General features: G+C 55.7%; 1 protein-coding gene across 4 annotated transcripts in view; it reads left to right on the top strand.

The window, feature by feature from the left end:
• Nucleotides 1–16,679, top strand: part of KIF21B (kinesin family member 21B) — a 54,922-nt gene extending 38,243 nt beyond the window's left edge. The window contains exons 27-35 of one of the 4 annotated variants that reach the window (XM_025359554.1): nucleotides 1,145–1,258; nucleotides 3,022–3,060; nucleotides 5,003–5,139; nucleotides 6,374–6,554; nucleotides 8,693–8,857; nucleotides 9,176–9,293; nucleotides 10,409–10,579; nucleotides 11,146–11,345; nucleotides 11,861–16,679. In XM_025359554.1, coding sequence (XP_025215339.1) covers nucleotides 1,145–1,258; nucleotides 3,022–3,060; nucleotides 5,003–5,139; nucleotides 6,374–6,554; nucleotides 8,693–8,857; nucleotides 9,176–9,293; nucleotides 10,409–10,579; nucleotides 11,146–11,345; nucleotides 11,861–11,960 — 1,225 coding nt within the window. In that variant the 3' untranslated portion in view covers nucleotides 11,961–16,679. The remainder of the gene's footprint in view (nucleotides 1–1,144; nucleotides 1,259–3,021; nucleotides 3,061–5,002; nucleotides 5,140–6,373; nucleotides 6,555–8,692; nucleotides 8,858–9,175; nucleotides 9,294–10,408; nucleotides 10,580–11,145; nucleotides 11,346–11,860) is intronic. The other 3 variants (XM_025359573.1, XM_025359562.1, XM_025359581.1) reach the window with 3 other exon arrangements.
• Nucleotides 16,680–18,201: the final 1,522 nt, after the last annotated feature.

Consider the following 18,201-nt stretch of genomic DNA (forward strand, 5'->3'; position numbering starts at 1 on the left):
AGGAAGAAGGGGGGAGGGAAGGAGGGAGGGAGGAAGGAAGGAAGGAAAGGAGGGAAGGAGGAAGGAAGGAAGGAAGAAGGGGGGAGGGAAGAAGGAAGGAAGGAAGAAGGGAGGGAAGGAGGGAGGGAGGAAGGAAGGAAGAAGGGGAGAGGGAAGGAGGGAGGAAGGAAGGAAGAAGGGGGAGGGAAGGAGGGAGGGAGAAAGGAAGGAAGAAGGGGGAGGGAAGGAGGGAGGGAGGAAGGAAGGAAGAAGGGGAGGGAAGGAGGGAGGGAGGAAGGAAGGAAGGAAGAAGGGGGAGGGAAGGAGGGAGGGAGGAAGGAAGGAAGGGGGGAGGGAGGAAGGAAGGAAGGAAGGAAGGAAGGAAGGAAGGAAGGAAGGAAGGAAGGAAATTCAAAGGAAAAAGAGATCAATGCAGAATGGCAGGGAGGGACCCAGCTGGTCACCCACATGTGGGCCAGGCCCACAGAGCTTCTGTAGATCGAAGGACGACTTTCAGGGTTTTTTCTCGTCCATGCACTTAATTAAGAGGTTTGGTGGCGCACAGCTAAATAGTGGGAAAGCAGGGGCTCAAGATGGCCTCTTGCCACCTGCCTTGGTGGGAGGCAGGAGGATTTTTTTCTTTTTAGAGATAGGGTCTTACTCTATCACCCAGGCTGGAGTACAGTGGCACGATCAGGGTTCACTGCAGTCTCCACCTCCCAGGCTCAGGCGATCCTCCTGCCTTAGCCTCTCAAGTAGCTGGAACTACAGGCAGGCACCACCATGCCCATCTAATTTTTTTACTTTTTGTAGAGTTGAAGTCTCTCCATGTTGCCCAGGGTGGTCTCAAACTCCTAAGTTCAAGCAATCCTCCCACCTCGGCCTTTCAATTTACTGGGATTACAGGCATGAGCCACTGCACCTGACCACAAATACATTTTAATAAATAGGTGAATTCCCAAATATGGAATCTGCGAATGATGAGGACTGATGTTTAAAGACAGCATCCAGGAGTTTAATTGGGTGTTAAGCTCTGAGAATACTGCACAGCAGGCCCTGCCCTGCGGGCCTCACAGCCAAGGCAGAAGGTGGAAGCCCAGCACCAAGTGGGGGCCTGTGGGCAGGGGTGGTCACTAACAGGCTGCCCTCTGTCCCGACTCACCAGGTCCACAGATGTGGGATTCACACCCCCATCATCCCCTCCCACTCGGCCCCGCAATGACCGAAATGTCTTCTCTCGTCTCACCAGTAATCAGAGCCAGGGGTCAGCGCTGGACAAGTAAGCAGGGCTGAGGAGCAAGGCGGGGAGGGCACCGAGGTGGCAATGGGGAGCCTGTGGACGGTCCTTGCTGGAGGAGGGCTCAGGCGGCCAAGCCAACCCCAGCCTGAAGTTCCAGCCCCGCCAAGAGCTGACGCCCTGATGCCCTCTCCTGGCATTTCTCTCCTTCCTGTACTGACCGTGGGCCCTTCTTCTCCCCTGAGCATGCCAGGCCCTCAGGAGAGGGCAAGAAGGAGGCCACAGGAATTGGGGCCGGGCAGTCAGGCGGGCTGGTCGCATGGGGCAGGTGCCCGAGGGCTCTCCAGAGCTGCCCTTTAATCCACCTCTGCTGCTGCTTTGGGTCTGCTTGAAGCCCCTTCCTTCAGCTTCAGCCACTCCACTCTGTGTATTCTCCAGCAGAAAGAGACCAGACCCCCAAATTGCCTTCCTTAGGCAGGTTCAGGTCCACCTATATGCACAGCTCCTGATGCAAGACTGTAATGACTAACGGTGTGGTTTATGTTAACAGCCTCCCCTGCATTCAGAAGGCTTTCTCCCTGTGCTTTACAACCTGCTTTCATATATGTGATTTCATTAGGCAGTAAAACAACCACGAGAACTGTCTTCCCTGTTTCACATAAGAGGAAATGAAACTCAGAGAGGGAGCCAGGGATGTTCACCTAGAAAGTGGCAGAATTGCACTCAGAGCCTGGGACTTCCAGCCCCTGCCTGCTGTGCCTCAGGAACGGGAAGGACCCTATCCTCCATGTGCTGCTCTGGGCTCCCCAGCATTGCTGGGCCCACCCTGGTCCTGTTTTGCTCTCTGCAGCCCTCAAGAGGGCTCCTCTCTTAGCTCCCTGAATGCTTCCCTGCCCCAGGGACGACACTGCTGTGTCCTTCAGGGGAGTCTCATGCTAGAAAATACTTGTCCTTGTATCTAGTACCTGATGTCCACCCTACTCACCTCCCCACAGAAATGCCCCTTCCTGGGTCAAAATACCACTCGATGAATGCTGAGCCCAGGAGTCAGAGCCCTGCAGACCTGGTACCCCAGACACCTCCTTCCCCAAACCTATCTTGGCCCAGACTGCTATGCGGAAAGCCGTGGATCAATTCTAGCCCATCTCCATGTTGTCACAATCAGCAGGTCCCCTTTTTGGAAGGATTGGGGCAGGTCTCTGCCCATCCCAGCCTGGTGGTCTTCTGGAGGCCTTGGTCTTGTCCAGTGGTCCCGGTCTTGGAGCCTGTGCATGGTGCAGAGCCAGCTTCTAGGCACTGTCCCAGGGGGCCCCCTGGGGATAGTGGGCTTTGTAAATAAGTGAGCCCCTGAGGAATTGCTGGAAGAAGCCAGCTCCCAGGGAGGGGTAGGATCAGGCATGGCTTCCTTCAGCCTTGGGCAGGTACAAGCATTGCTGGGGTGGGGCAGGTGCCCCCAGCTTGTGTGATGGGGCAGCCAGAGAGCTTGGAACCAGCAAACAGCCCCGGAAACATCTCCCCACGGGTGGGGCTGGTGCTCCCATGTCTCCCCGTGGCCCCGTCCTTGCTCCTCCCCTACAAGCCAAGAGACCCTGGCGGCCCACTCCTGGGGGAGAGTCCCAGCTCCCAGACCAGCCCACCTACCTCCTCCCCTGCTCTCCCGAGGCCCTCATTCCTCTGCCTGTCTCTGCTCCCCTGGAAGAGAATAACCTGCCCTCTGACCACCCCACACGCTGCTGCCGCCTCTGCGTCCCTCTGTGTGTGTCTCCTCTCACCCCCTAATCCAGCTAATTTTCTGCCCTCCCCAGGTCTGATGACAGCGACTCCTCTTTGTCGGAGGTCCTGAGGTACACACAGAATGTCTCTCGTGTTTGGTTCCCCACTCTCACTCTCGGCACCCTCTTCTCTCTCTCTCTCGCTGCATCCCTCCTGCCTGACACCCGTGTCCTCCGCATGCGGCCCCTCCACTACCCTCCCTGCTGCCTCCTCTCCAGACTTGTTCCCGCCCTCATGGTTCCTCCCTCTCAGGGTGGCCACAAGGCCTTGGACTGCGCCGGCCAGAGCTGGGGGCTTGGGGAGAGTGCACAGTTGCTTGTCGCAGGCCCTGTTCTCTTCTCCCTCCTCACCTGGGCAGGGAGGGGTGCAGCATGGAGGCCTAGGGGATGCTGGGCTGGGGCTGAGTTCTCCACAACTGGAAGGCAGGGGAAATGCTGAGGGCTGCTCCTTTTGGGGGTGCCGGTGGTGTGCTCTGGGTCCTCTGATTCCCTCAGCTTGTGCTGGGGGTGAGCCCTTCAGACGCTGGCTCTGGGAGGGGCACCATGGGGGCAGCACCCCTTGCCTACACCTCTTGGCACATACATGTGCGGGTACCTCTCCTTCCCTTAGCCTGTGGGATGGCTGGAGGCTGGTTCTCCCTGCCAACCCAGCACCACACCCCACAATGAGAAGTAAGACTCAGGACCTGGGGGCCCAAGCCCTTGGCAGCCAAGGGCCCCTCATGGGCTGAGAGCTTCCTGGGCTCTTCTGGCAGGCTGTCTCAGCACCTTGAGCCTCCAGCCCTGGGTGTCGACGTCTGGTTTACTGCGGGTCATGAGGCTTTGCCACCACAAGATGTTAGCCAGCTGGCCAGGCTGTCATCTGGGGGAGCGTGATCCCTTTGACATAGTTCTATGGCCATGCAGCGAAGCCAAACCATTGTCAGAAGCGGAGCGCTGGGGCAGCTTGGGGGCTATTTGTGCATGTGTGGCACCTGGCTGGCAGCTGGACATATCCGACCACCATCCTCAAGGGTGGGCCTGGCAGAGTCTGGGGGGAGCTGTGCCAGAAGCACCACAGGCAAAACCTTGATCATTTCAGTAGACCCTTGGCCACAGAGTCACTGTCGGGAGCAGCGTTCTCTTGGGAAAAGAAACAAAGCTAGGATATATTTTCAGACATAACTCAGCCAGGGTCTCATCCCAGAAGACGCTCACTGAGAAAATAAATCATCCTCAGAACCTCAGGAAGCTGGATGTGTCAGAATCCTCACACTCACTTGGGCCGGCCTCGTTCTCGCTGCCCCAGCATCGTGGGAGCGAGGAGGTGTCATTCCGGGTTCATACAGCCCCATTCCAGAGAGCCCCAAACCTCCTACCCCAAAGCCAAGCCGGCCCCTAAGGGATTTGGCCCTTTGTAAATGCCAGTCACAGGTTTGGCCCCATTGGTCCGGAAGGGGTGTGTATGTGTGCACATGGCTCTCTGCTCGGAAGATGCCAGCCCCAGAGGCAGTCACTGGCAGAAGGGTTTACTGGGATCAGGGTACATGGGAGTGGCGGCCTGAGCACCCCTCCCTCTCAGCACCCCTCCCTCACACTTGGTTAACTGAAGCAGCGTGCAGCTTCTGGTGGAAGCTGTAGGGCCCAGTTCCAGCCCCCGGGCCTGTGCCCTGCCCAACTGGACCCAGGTGCATTCACGTCTCAGGATCTGGGTCAGACGTTGTCAGACGGGAACTCTCTGTGGACAGAGCCCCCACCTCCTGCACCTTCTAGCTGTGCCTAGCACAGGGTTTGCTTGCCCAGAAGTGCTCAGGATGGCAACTGACAGATTGCTGATTAAGACAGGCCATCTCCACTCTGTAGCCCATTCTTGGCTCTCAGACCTTGGTGGAATTTGGCTGAAGTCCTTAAAGTCTCTGTTATGAGGTCCTCATCCCCTCCCCGCCCTGTCCCCGTCCCACACACGTGCCTTGATCAGCCTGGCCACGGTCTCACTGGCTGATGAGCATGCCCTCTCTCCCTCTCTCCTGGGAAGGGGCATCATCTCCCCGGTTGGAGGAGCCAAGGGTGCACGGACAGCCCCACTGCAGTGCGTCTCCATGGCCGAAGGCCACACCAAGCCCATCCTCTGCCTGGATGCCACAGATGAGTTGCTATTCACAGGGTCCAAAGGTACGTGGAACCCCAACTAGCCAGGTAGGGTTGGGGTCTCCTACTCACCCATGCTTCCTCTGTCAGAGTGGTCTATAAAGAAGATGAGAACATAGAGACTCCAGGAGTTGAGGATATGGTGGTCTATTTACTTACTACCCTTGTTTCTTACCTTGGCTCAAGGCCTCCATCCCATGCATCCTTGGCCAAGCCTTCCTTCATACCTGACCTGGTGGCTCCATCTAGCACTTCCTTCCAGAGCTCCCAGGGAAACTTCAGAAAGCTTCTCAGGTGCCCCACCTGTACTTGCACTGCCCGACATCACCCCAGCTCATACATCTAGGCACTCCCTATGATCGCAGCAGCACTTTACAAAGTCACGCTTACCTAATTACAGCAACAAAGTCAAACATCTTACCAGGCTGGGCACAATGGCTCATACCTATAATTGCAGCACTTTGGAAGCATGAGGCGGGAGAATCGCTTGAGCCCAGGAGTCTGAGACTATCTGGGTGGGCAACATAGTGAGACCCTGTCTCTACAAAAAATAAAAAATTAGTCACAATGACATGTGCCTGTAGTCCCAGCTACTCAGGAGGCTGAGGTGGGAGGATCGTTTGAGTCCAGGAGGTGAAGGCTGCAGTGAGCTGTGTTTGTGCAATTACACTCCAGCCTGGGCAACAGGGCAAGACCGTATCTCAATAAGTAAATACAGAATTATTTATTTACTCATTCATTCATTCATTCATTTTACCAACAGAACTAGTCTGCTTGTGCATACTAAAACACAAGCATAAATATAGCTCTCCACGGCAGTAGGGGGATAGCTGTCAATCTAGGTGTGATTGATTGATTCCAAGTTTTCCCATAACATTTGCTTGCACTGGCTCATTTACTTTGTCAGCAATTAGCGTTTGGAGGAACAGGCATCATAAAAGCTTAAGAATTTTATTTTAGCCCTGGACACCTTAGCAGTGTGGCTCACAGAACTCTGGTGTTAGTGGAAAGTTTGCTTGAGGAACCCTGGTCTGAAGTTCTGAGGGAATTCTCTCTCCCCTGAGTTTTTACTAGCACACACACATGCCAGTGAGCACACGTGTGTGTGTGTGTTTCTCTCTCTCAGAACTGGAGCTCCATCCTCTGGAGCTCTCTGGATCCCTTTCCCCTACCCTGGGCAGCCCCTGCAGAGGCAGAGCTACGCCCCCTAGTGGCTGACATCCCTCCCCTCCCTGTGGCTTCCTCCCATCTCTCACAGACCGAAGCTGCAAGATGTGGAACTTGGTTACGGGACAGGAGATTGCAGCTCTAAAGGGCCACCCCAACAATGTGGTCTCCATCAAGTACTGCAGCCACTCGGGGCTTGTGTTCTCCGTGTCCACCTCCTACATCAAGGTGTGGGACATCCGGGACTCAGCCAAGTGCATTCGGACTCTCACGTGAGTACCCCTCACCTGCCTCACAGTGGTGGGCTACAGCAGGCTGGGTTGGGTGCAAATGCTCCCAGCCCAAGTGACCCACTCAGCACAGCACAGCCCAGCTACATGGGCACAAAGACCATTACCAGCCTATGAACTTGCTTGACCCTGGGATACAAGGTGAGATCTCTTGGTTTGGGAGACAGTGTCTGGGGTAGCACCACTAGAGGAATTTTTGGCCTGCCTGGCCTCTACCCACGGCCCAGTCCCCCAAACCCTGACCCTTGAGGTGTGTTAGATATCATCCTATGAGTCTGAAAGAGGAGCTAGGAAACAGGGCGAGCCCCCAAAGCCATGCTGGACACTGCCTGTGTAGGTGACCACCCAGTCATGGCCCTGAGCCCTGCCCCGACAGTCTCAGGCACACAGGCATAGGGCAGGGGAGGCAGAACTGAGACCAAGAGCCTTGCAAAATAAAGATTGTGGGTATTTTTTAGCAGAAGTCATACTACATCCTTACATTAACACTGTAATACAATCTATTAATTTGATCCTTAAAAAGTAAACAGGCTGGGCACAGTGGCTCATGCCTATAATCCCAGGTATTTTGGAGGCTGAAGCAGGAGGATCACTTGAGACCACGAGTTCAAGACCAGCCTGGGCAACAAAGGGAAACTCTGTCTCTACAAACAAAAAATATTTTAATTAGCTGAGCATGGTGGTGCGTGCCTGTAGTCCCAGCTACTCAGCAGGCTGAGGTGGAACGTTGCTTGAGCCCAGGAGGTCAAGGCTGCAGTGAGCCATGTTTGTGCCATTGCACTCCAATCTGGCCGATAGAGCAAACCTTGTCTCAAAAAATAATAATGAATAAATAAACAGAGGGTTTTTAGGGCAGTGAAATTATTCTGTATGATGCTATAATGGTAGATGCATACCATTATACATTCGTTCAAACCCTTAGAAGGTACAACACCAAGAGTGAACCTGAACGTGAACTGTGGACTTGGGCAATACAACATGTCAACATGGGTTCATAATGAAAACCCAGGCAGCTTTCTGGTTGATAACAGGGGAGACTGTGCCTGTGTGGGGGCAGGGGCATGTGAGAAATATCTGTATCTTGTGCTTAGTTTTGCTGTGAACCTAAAACTAGCCTTAAAAAAAATTAAGTCTTTAAAAAAAAAAAGTAAACAAGGCTGGGCGCGGTGGCTCACGCCTATAATCCCAGCACTTTGGGAGGCCGAGGCGGGCAGATCACCTAAGGTCGGGAGTTCTAGACAAGCCTAACCGACATGGTGAAACCCCATCTCTACTAAAAATACAGAATTAGCCAGGCATGGTGGCACATGCCTGTAATCCCAGCTACTCAGGAGGCTGAGGCAGGAGAATTGCTTGAACCCGGGAGGCGGAGATTGCAGTGAGCCGACATTGCACCATTGCACTCCAGCCTGGGCAACAAGAGTGAAACTCCATCTCAAACAAACAAATAAATAAATGTAAACAGGCTGGGTGTGGTGGCTCATGCCTGTAATCCTAGCACTTTGGGAGGCTGAGGCAGGCGGATCACCTGAGGTTAGGAGTTCAAGACCAGCCTGACCAATATGAAGAAACCCGTCTCTACTAAAAATAAAAATTAACCTGGCATGGTGGTGCATGCCTACAGTCCCAGCTACTCAGGAAGGTGAGGCAGGAGAATCGCTTGAACCCGGGAGGCAGAGGTTGCGGTGAGCCAAGATCACGCCATTGCGCTTCAGCCTGGGCAACAAGAGCGAAACTCCATCTCAGGAAAAAAAAAAAAAAAAAGTAAACAGAATGGGTATAATCACTTCTTTTAACAGATGAGGAAACTGAGACTCAGAGAGGTTGATTTCCGGAAGATCCAGGTTCACACCCAGTCTCATGACTGAGCCTTGCCATCTTTCCAAGCCAGTGACCAGGCACATAGGCAGGCCATATGGGGAGTTGACTCACCGGGGACTGGAGTGGAGCTCTCCCCTGGGTCTGTCTTATAGGAAAAGCTATTGCTCTTCTCTGTCAGTCAAGGAAGACTTCCTAGAAGTGGGTTATTTGGGCTGGTCTTAGTGAAGTTTTATGGGTTCCCTGCACTGTGCACATGGATTGTTTTGACCTCTGGCCTTGCCTTTCTCCCTTATGGGCAGATCCTCAGGCCAGGTGATCTCAGGGGATGCCTGTGCCGCCACGTCCACCCGTGCCATCACCAGTGCTCAGGGTGAGCATCAGATCAACCAGATCGCCCTCAGCCCTTCGGGCACCATGCTGTACGCCGCCTCGGGCAACGCCGTCCGCATCTGGGAGCTTAGCAGGTCAGCGTGATACCTGGGGAGAGAGGGGGCGTTGGCATGCCCAGGCAAGGTCCCCAGGTCTTGGCTCAGGGGGACCCACCCCAGGGTGGGTAGGACCTCAGCAACACCTTTATTCCCCCCATGCTGCTGGGCCTGTGCCCTCTCTAGTGAGACTGCTGGGATGCAGGGCACCTGTTGTCTAGATTCTTGATCTTGCCTTAACCAAGCGGGGGTGGGTGAGTACCCTGACCAGGCCTGTTTGTTCTGGGGCAGACACCCCACCCCAAGCCAGGGTCCCCTCTAATTCACCTACCCCGGCTGGGCCTCTTCCCACTGCAGGTTCCAGCCTGTCGGCAAGCTGACTGGCCACATCGGTCCTGTGATGTGCCTGACGGTCACCCAGACAGCCAGCCAGCACGACCTTGTGGTGACTGGCTCCAAGGACCACTATGTTAAGGTATCTGGGGCTGCCTCAGCTCTGAGGCCTGGGTCAGGGCTGGTCTTCCACTCTCCCCAGTCTTTGCCCTCTGTTGCCTTGGGAGTACCCACGAAAAATTAGAAGCCTTCTGGGGATGTTTGCTGAAGATCACCCCAAAGAAGGCAAGAAGTTATGTGCAGAAAGTTATAGATTGCAGCATTATTTTGTAACTGGTGAAAAATTCATAACTTAAATGTTGAAGGGTAGAATAACAATCAAATTATGGAAAATCCACTAAATGGGATACATTGCAGCTATTAAAATGATAAATAGCAAACCAAACATGAAGTAGACAAACAACACTAATTTGTTTGCTCTCTGATTATGCCATTGAAAACTGTCCATACACAGTCAGAAACTGAAAGGAAGCAGGCCAGGCGTGGTGGCTGATGCCTGTAATCCTAGCAATTTGGGAGGCTGAAGTGGGAGGATCACTTGAGGTCAGGAGTTTGAGACCAGCCTGGCCAACATGGTGAAACCCTGTCTGTACTAAAAATACAAAACATTAGCCAGGCATGGTGTCGGGTGCCTGTAGTCCCAGCTACTCGGGAGGTTGAGGCAGGAGAATCGCTTGAACCTGGGAGGCAGAGGTTGCAGTGAGCTGAGTTTGAGCCACTGTACTCCAGCCTGGGCAACAGAGTGAGACTCAGTCTCTAACAAAAAAGAAACTGGAAGGAAGCAGGATTTTCAGGGGTGGTGGGATTATGGTGACCATTTAGTAAAAAACAAAAGAATTCTAGAGGGAGGCTCACACCCCAAACCCGCCTTTCTCCTTAGCAGCTGCCCGTTGAGCTGTGGGGTCTCGGCGTGATGAGCTGATTCACCCCTGCATTACTTGAGTTGGTCTCCCCCCACCCCTGCCCCAGTGTCCACGGGAAGGGTTAAGACCTGAACCGTCAGTGTTCCCAGGCCCGTGGAAGGAGCAGCCCCACCTCCAGGAACCTTCACCTGCTGGGAAGCTCCTCTCCCCAGAGGGCAAGTGGCTCTCACGCTAGCCAGACTCCTGTGTCTTCAGGCCCCTGGGTCCACAGTGCTGCAGGCCCTGCCTTCCCTCCTCCCACTTGGCCTCTCCCTACTGGCCCCTCCTCCCGCAGATGTTCGAGCTGGGCGAGTGTGTGACGGGCACCATTGGCCCCACTCACAACTTTGAGCCCCCGCACTACGACGGCATCGAGTGTCTCGCCATCCAGGGAGACATCCTGTTCAGTGGCTCCCGAGATAATGGCATCAAGAAGTGGGACCTAGACCAGCAGGAGCTCATCCAGGTGGGGTCAGGAGGAAGGGGAGAGGGTAGACTCGGGTGGGGTGGTTCCCATAGCACACACAGAGCCTTGGAGACCCTGGGCCCCAGGCCAGATGGTTTTCACAGCTGCCCAAGCCCTCCTGTTCTCCCTCTTCCTCCACTGTCTCTATCCTCCCTTCCCTACCCACGGCCTTTCCTGATGCCACACCTCCCCCTTAGGCAACCTGCCCTCAGCAAAGCCTTTGCTCTCAGCTCTTGTGTTTGAATGTGAAGCTCAGTTACCCAATTCCTTTCCTGGGAGCATTTGTGTTTTAGCCTGACCCATGTGAGGGCTGAAGGGTTCTCTGCCAGGGCAGGATCTTAGGCTTGAACCTGAGAAGAAGAGCAGAGGGACCCATCTCTGGTCTCCTAAAGCCCACAGCACAGGCCACCTAGCATGGCTCCTGGAACCAGTGTCACCTGCCTGTGTGGCAGGTCTAGAGGCCAGGGAACCCTGGAAGTAGCTCCACTACTAGCAAGAGGGGCCCTGGGGCAGGTTCTCTCCCTCACCACCTCCCCCAGCCCTCACCAGCCCTGATCCTCCCGCAGCAAATCCCCAATGCACACAAGGACTGGGTGTGCGCCCTGGCCTTCATCCCAGGCCGCCCCATGCTGCTCAGCGCCTGCCGTGCGGGCGTCATCAAGGTCTGGAACGTGGACAACTTCACGCCCATCGGTGAGATCAAGGGGCACGACAGCCCCATCAATGCCATCTGCACCAACGCCAAGCACATCTTCACAGCCTCCAGGTGGGTGCTGGACAGAGAGATCTGCCTCTGCTCCCCTCATCTCCTGGTATGGGCAGGGGAGGCTGGGAGGCTCAGGGCCCTGCAGTTGTCCCCACAGGCTCGGTTCACAGAGCAGATTCCATGGTGGCCTCCTTTGCATACCTAGCCTGTGCCAGCCTTCAGTGGGTGCCCACCATATGCTGGGCACTGCGCTAGGCAGGGGAGGGGGAAGGTACTGGGCCCCGGGCCAGGCCTTGCCCGCTTGTCTCCAAGCCCTTCCTACCCTCCCCTTCCCTGGCTGTCTTCCCCCGTCCAGGTATCTCTCAGAGCACAGAGCAGCCCTGCCAGTCCCCAGACCATGTCTCTTACACACACCTCCTGCTCTGGCCCCCTGCTTGGGGAGCCCCCAGGCCCTCTGTCCCATGGGGTGCTACTCAGACGGCTTTCTTTCTTGTTCCGACTTTGTCCCTTCTCTCCCTTCCCCTTCCCATCTCCTCCCACCTCTCCTCTCTGTCCTCGCCTCTCTCCCCCCACAGTGACTGCCGGGTAAAGTTGTGGAATTACGTCCCTGGACTCACCCCCTGCCTTCCTCGCCGAGTCCTGGCCATAAAGGGCCGCGCCACCACCCTGCCCTGACCCTCCCCATCTCTCCCTGTCTCCTCTCTCATTCTTCCCCTCTTTCCTTTTCCCCCTCTTTCCTTTTCCCTCTCTTTCCCCACTTCGATCTGAGCTGCTTCTTAACGGTATGAGATTATTTTACTCCTCCTTCTTCCTCTCCCTTCCTGTCCTGCCTGGCCCAGAGAGGTGCCCTGCCTGTCCCTCCTGCTCCCATCATCCTCTCCCGAGCATGAACAGTGGGACAGGCCCCAGGAGATGGGTGCCAGGGAGCAGATGGGGGAAGACTTCAGGCCTGGACAGAACAAAACATCCCCCCAAAAAAAACCCATGACAAAGCTCCCCCGGGGGCCTCCGAGTGCACAGGCCTCTCCATCTGCCCAGCACCCCACCACCTGCAGTCCACCTCCCCGTAAGCGATGCTTGCCTCCCAGCCCCAACCGCATTTGGGGAGTTTGGGGAATCCAGTTCATCCTCTACTTTTGGGGGCAGCCAGCCGAGCTCACTGTAAGAGCTGACCCACGCCCCTCCACTTTGTCCTCCACCCCAGTGACCTGACGGTGAAGTTCTGGAGTGTCCGGCGGTTACCCCACAGCGGCCCACCCTAGGAGTGAGGTCAGAGGGATGCCCCCGGACCCTCGACCCCGGCAGCCTGGACAGCATGGAAGGGAAGCTGTGACCCAGCCGATGGGGCCAGCTGCCCTGGGGACAGAGGGCGTGGCCCCCTCTCCTGTCCTCCTCCCTCTCCCTTGGCCTTCCCACAGGACACTGTTCCCTCAGTCCCTCTCCTGCCTCTCTGGAGCCTCTGGGTGAGAGAGGGGCTGGGGAGGAAATCAAGCTGTGAAGCCAAAGGGCATTATCCCTTCTTGTTCCACTCCCAGTGGTCCTGGCCACATTGTCTCCTGCTGAACTGGCTCTGCCCCTTTCTCAGGCCTTTGGCCCAGTGGTGGGGCCCTGTGGGGAGGTGCAGCAGCCTGGCCCCATCCCACCCTTCCGAGGAGCTGGCCTCCCCCCGCCTCCCAGCCCAGCCTCTAGAGCCACTGCACCTGCCTCTGAGCCCAAAAAGATAGTCCTCAGGTAGCTAAGGAAACCAGGTGTGGGCGGCTGGGCCTTGCAGCTAACCCTTAACCCTCTGGCCACCCGCAGATAGCCCCAGCTGGCCCCAACAATTCCCTGGGGTCCCTTTCAGATGGGGCCAAGATAGAGCTGCTAGAAAGATTCCTTTGGGGAGACAGTCAGAAATACTTCAGTTATTTATTTTGTTATTTTTATTTTTTGCTGTTGCCTCCTGGAAACTGACTTGAAGTTTCTTCCCATATATTCTTTCCCTCAGCTCTTGGGGGCCAGAAATTCCAAAGGGAGTCCGCTGCCCCGGCCCTCCAGGGCCGCCTCCTCTGTTTGCTTTGCGGAGGAGGGAACTGCTCCTTTCACTCTGCAGCTTGGACCTGTCCCCGACACAGCCCCCAGGGAGCCTTCTAGCGTACCCCCTGGCCTCTAGGCCGCCTGACGCTCAGTGCCTTCCTCCGTCCCGGGGGCCTGGCACCCGTGCCGGGCAGCCTTACACCAGCCATGCCCGTGGCACCACATGTGTCTTCTCACTCGCGAGGTCTGGTGCCCAGCGCCCCTGGGAAGGCGGGGGCGCTTACCCCACAGCCCAGGCCCCGGGGTTCCACCCCAGAGTCCTGCGTGGGCCACGTAGGAAGCAGCGTGGGGGCTGTGTCTGCTGGGAGGCGGCTCGGATGGGGAAGACGGCCCGGCACCCTGGCCCCCGCCCCTCCCCAGCCCTGCAGCCCGGCAGCCCCGCACTGGGCCGGGGAGTCTCTCCGGCTTCTCTCTCTCTGGTTATTCAGGAGACACATTTTCAGCCTTAAAACTGGCATGGAGCGCAGGCCCTCCCTTGTAGGAAATTATCAAGGAGGAGGGCGTCGGCAGTTCCTCTGCCCCGGGGCTGGGGACACCGAGCTCAGGACACCGAGCTCCGGGGAGGTTCTTAAATCAGTGTTCTGGCGCCCCCTGTTGGGGAAACTCTGGAATTACAGGAGTGGGCCTTGGGAGGTACTGAGCTCCATCCCTCTCCCCCGCCCCACCCCCACCCAAAGTTGCCCACTGTTTTTCCCTTGCTTCGCTGGTCTTGTGCTTCCCGGCTTCAGTCTGGGAGCCAAGAGCCAGCCCCACCTCCCTTCAGAGGACGCAGTGACTTGGACTTACTGGAGGTGGTTCTGTGTTTCTGCCCTTGGCTCCTCTCCATCTTGGGCCAGGGCACTTGGAGCCCTCTCCATGTGGCGCCCAGTGTTGTGGGGAGGCAGGCCCCCGTGGAGGTTAAGTGAGGCCTGGTCCCTTCCCCGTGCCCTCCTCGGAGCTGCCACAGAGGCTAAGAAGGCTGTCCTGCTGGTGCTGGCCCTGCTGGAAGTGGTATTGAAGTCTGGGCCTGCTGATGGCAGGAAGGAGACTGCCTCAGATGCTGGTCTCCCAGGACCTGAACAGTCTGTCTGCAATGACTGGAAATCCTTCTTCCTCTGGCCACCCTGGGGGTGCTGGGTAACCCCTTAGCTCTGAGATGTGGCCACAAATCTCTTCCCACTCCTCTCCATCCCTCCCCACCTGAACAGAAGGTTTTGATCTTGCAACCTGTAAGAAAGAATCCGTCCGCATGACTGTTTACAAGCGATAGAAACACATAAGACTCTGTCCCCTGAGCTCCCACAGCTGGGCGGGGGATGCCCCACCTGGGGTGACTGCACTGTAGCTGCAAGGCGTGTTCTCACACGAAGTGTGATCTTACGGCCCCGCGAGAGGTGCTCATCATCATTGCCCATTTTCCGCTGTTTCCGATGGGTCAGCTACCTCACGGCGGGGCCAGCTCTGCTGTCCTGGCAAGTGTCATTGACTCTCTAAACTTGAAGTCCTTCGGGAGCCCTGAGCCCAGCATCCCTGAGACACCCCAAGTTGTGCTCCATGAGAGTTGGAGTCTCTGCCCACTCTTTCAGGGATGTCCAGGGTCCATCGTTAGGGGGCAGGCCCCCAGCTCCAATCACTGCACAAGCACCCTAAGTGTTGGAAGCACAAAATGGTTGTGATTTGAGCACAATGGCAGGGTCTCGCAGGCAGACTGGATAGACCCGGGCCCGGGAAGTTCCTCCCAGGTTGCCTCTGTCCAAAGTGAGATTGGGGATGCCTGTGTCTGGGACAGGGGGCTGCCCTTGCTCAGACCAGGCCTTGAATTCTGGGACTCGCCAGCTAACTTCTCACCCTTCTGTGCCCATCGTAAGATCTGAGCCTTGTCAGGCCCAGCCACATCTGTATACCATGGGACCAGGAGTAAAGCGCTCTCTAAACCCTGCACCCCAAATCTCTAAATGCCTGAGTTCAGGCTGAGTCCTAGCCCTAGTGAGCCTGAAGAGCTTGCTCTGATTCCCTGTCTCCTGGGTCAAGCCCCACTTTGTGCTTTCGAAGCTTATGAGCGGGTTCCCTGGATAGAAGGAGTCTTCCATCCCCACTGCCCTTGGGCCTCTTCAGCATAGTCCTGTGCCGGGGCCCCATCCTCACTGTCAGTCAGTTCAGTATTTGCTTTCATGTGAGTGACGGACTCCTCTGAGGCAGCCGGAACTCTCAAAGGCAGCGCCTGGAGCTGCCTTGCGAGATTTCCAAGGAAGGAGGAAAGACTAACAGGCGGAGGCTGGCACACCCAAGCCTTTGAGGTGGTCAGAGTGCCACCTTCAGCCCCTTGGGAAGGGACAGCGGTGGATCTGGGAATGGCCTCGCCCTGGATTCAGCCTAGGAATCTCTTCATCCTCAGCTGTCCAGCCCTGCTGCCTGTCTGGGGCTGTGTGGCCTGGGCAGAGGGCAGTTTAAAGCACAAAACCACATGGGGAAAACACGAGGTCACGGGGACTTTCTCATGTGCCTGATGTGGTGGAGGGAGACACCGGCAGGCGGCTGCAGTGAAGTTAGGGAACATAACACTTCTTTGCCCTGCTAACTCTCAGCTCTGGGGGGCATCCCCCGATGTGGTCTGGGCTGGGAGCAGGCATGTCCCCTGGTTGTTGCCTGTGCCTGGTCTGTTCACCATCGTGTTTGTGTGGGCAGAACCTGCCCTGCAGGAGCAGTGACTTCCCACTGTGTGTCCCAGACCTGTGGTCTGTGTCCCTTTGCCATCCCAAACAGGCAACTGCTCGCTGCTCTCCTCGCTTGGCATAGCCTCCTGGTCAGTGGCCAATGCCCCACAGGCCTTCCTGGGCCTGGCCCTCCTCTCTTGACTCCCAGATCCTTCCCTGCCGTCTTGTGTGCAAGGACAGATTTTGCAGGGAAAGTTCTGTGTCTTCTTTGATATCTTTGTTCTGTCCCCTGCCCCATCCCCAGCACTCATGATTTTGAAGCCCCCATCACACCCCAGTTCAGTCCCGTGAACCATGTCCTGAGGGCCTTGCAGGGAAGTAGGAAGTAGAAACTGCTTCACAAAGAGCCGAGGGTCAGAGAAGACCCCTGAGATGAATTAGGGCCCTGCCCTGCCCACCAGCTCTTTTCTAGCAATCATGCCCTGCCCAGGCTGCAGGCTTCATTAGACTCCTGCTGTCCTCCGCGATGTGACTAGCACAAGGTGTATATATGTTTTGTACCTCTGCCGATGGCTGTACATAGTGTATGAAACTTATTTAAGCCTCATGTTGTACATTTCTGTTCCTAGATTGGATGTGTGTGTTCTAAGAAGTTGTCATAAATAAAACCTGAATGACCAATGTCTGTGGAGGTGTCCCCTGCCCCCTTCTGGGGGGCTGCTGACTTTTGGCTGGGACCTTTGGAGAGGGAGTTGGTAGTGGTGGTGGGTGGGTGGGTGAATGGGTGCAGCAGGCCTCTGGGGCTGGGCCCAGCCTGATGAGAACTTCCTGAGCTGTGAGTTTGGGGCTTCACCAGTTAGAAAACAGAGAGCTTTGAGAGTGTCACATTCTCCTCCAGACTCCGTATGTGGTCTCCTGAGGCAGATGCAGTTGCTGGAAGAGTGGGCAGCAGCATTTGTGGACCACCTGCTATATCCTAGGCACTGTTGAGAGCATTTTTCATTGTGTCTTCACTGTCCTGTGTGACAGGTGACATTCTCGTTTTATGAAATGAGAAAGATCTCAGGATGGAAGTGACTTTCCCAGGATCATAGCTAGTAAGGACAGAGCCAGGATCTGCATCTAGACCTGCCAGAACACAGCAGCCTTTGCCTTTTGATAATGTAACATGTGCCTCTCTAGGGCCTGGACTACGCTGTGCGTGGTGCATGCCAGATGTGTCTCAGTCCCTTGCCACTTATGGAAAGAAGGCAAGACTATAAAAAGATCATATAAGAAAAGAGCTCTACAAAGGTATTTTTTTTCTTTCTTTCTTTCTTTCTTTTTTTTTTTTTTTTTTTTTTTGAGTAGAGATGCGATCTCACTATGTTGCCCAGGCTGGTCTCGAACTCCTGGGCTCAAGCCTTACCTCCCATCTCAGTCTCCCAAAGTGCTGGAATTACAAGCATGAGCCACCATGTGTGACCATGATTTTTTTTCCTAGATCAGTGCTTTTCAGTCTTGAAGAACCCATATTTCCCTTTTGATAACCACAAATTGTTTCACCAACTCCCGGAGATTCTGGCCCATCCCCTGGGCAGAGAGGCCCCTCAGGGAGAGTCCACATCTTCATCACCAGCCATGACTGATTAAAAAGCTTACCTTCCTGATTTTTGTATCAGGAATATAGTGGGGTCTCTCTTTGCTTTGTTTCCCAAATATAAAACCAAATTGCTTCCTCAGCCTGCACAGGTCCCCTGCTGCTTGTCCAGCACCTGGCTGTGACAGGTGCTCGGCCAGGGAATTCCTGGAGTCTGTAGGTGGCAGAAGTCACCGTGGGTGGGAGGGCAAAGGCTTCCTGGGGAAGGTTTCCTCTAGAGAGGCTTCTGGTCCTCACAGAAAGGCCTTGGTGAGTGAGAGGGACCCTGGGCCATGGAAGGAGACACACGTGGGCGGAGTTGTCCTGACTTGCCAGCCCTGCTGGCAGGCACAGAGCCTCTTGCCCGGGAGCAGGGTGCTTCTTGTGAACAGCTGTTTTTGGCTGGCTGACCCAGCATCACCAATGCCACTCCCCGCCCCACCCTCGCTCCCCACAGGCCCGTATTTTGCATAAGATCCTGCCTGACAGTGGGACAGAAGAGCCCACTGTGAACTGCAGGAAGTGACACCTGTGCATGACCAGCTGCAGGCTGGACAGGATGTGTGGGCAAGACCCAGAGACTGGCCAC

Source organism: Theropithecus gelada, chromosome 1 (assembly GCF_003255815.1).
Source record: "Theropithecus gelada isolate Dixy chromosome 1, Tgel_1.0, whole genome shotgun sequence".
NCBI lineage: Eukaryota > Metazoa > Chordata > Mammalia > Primates > Cercopithecidae > Theropithecus > Theropithecus gelada.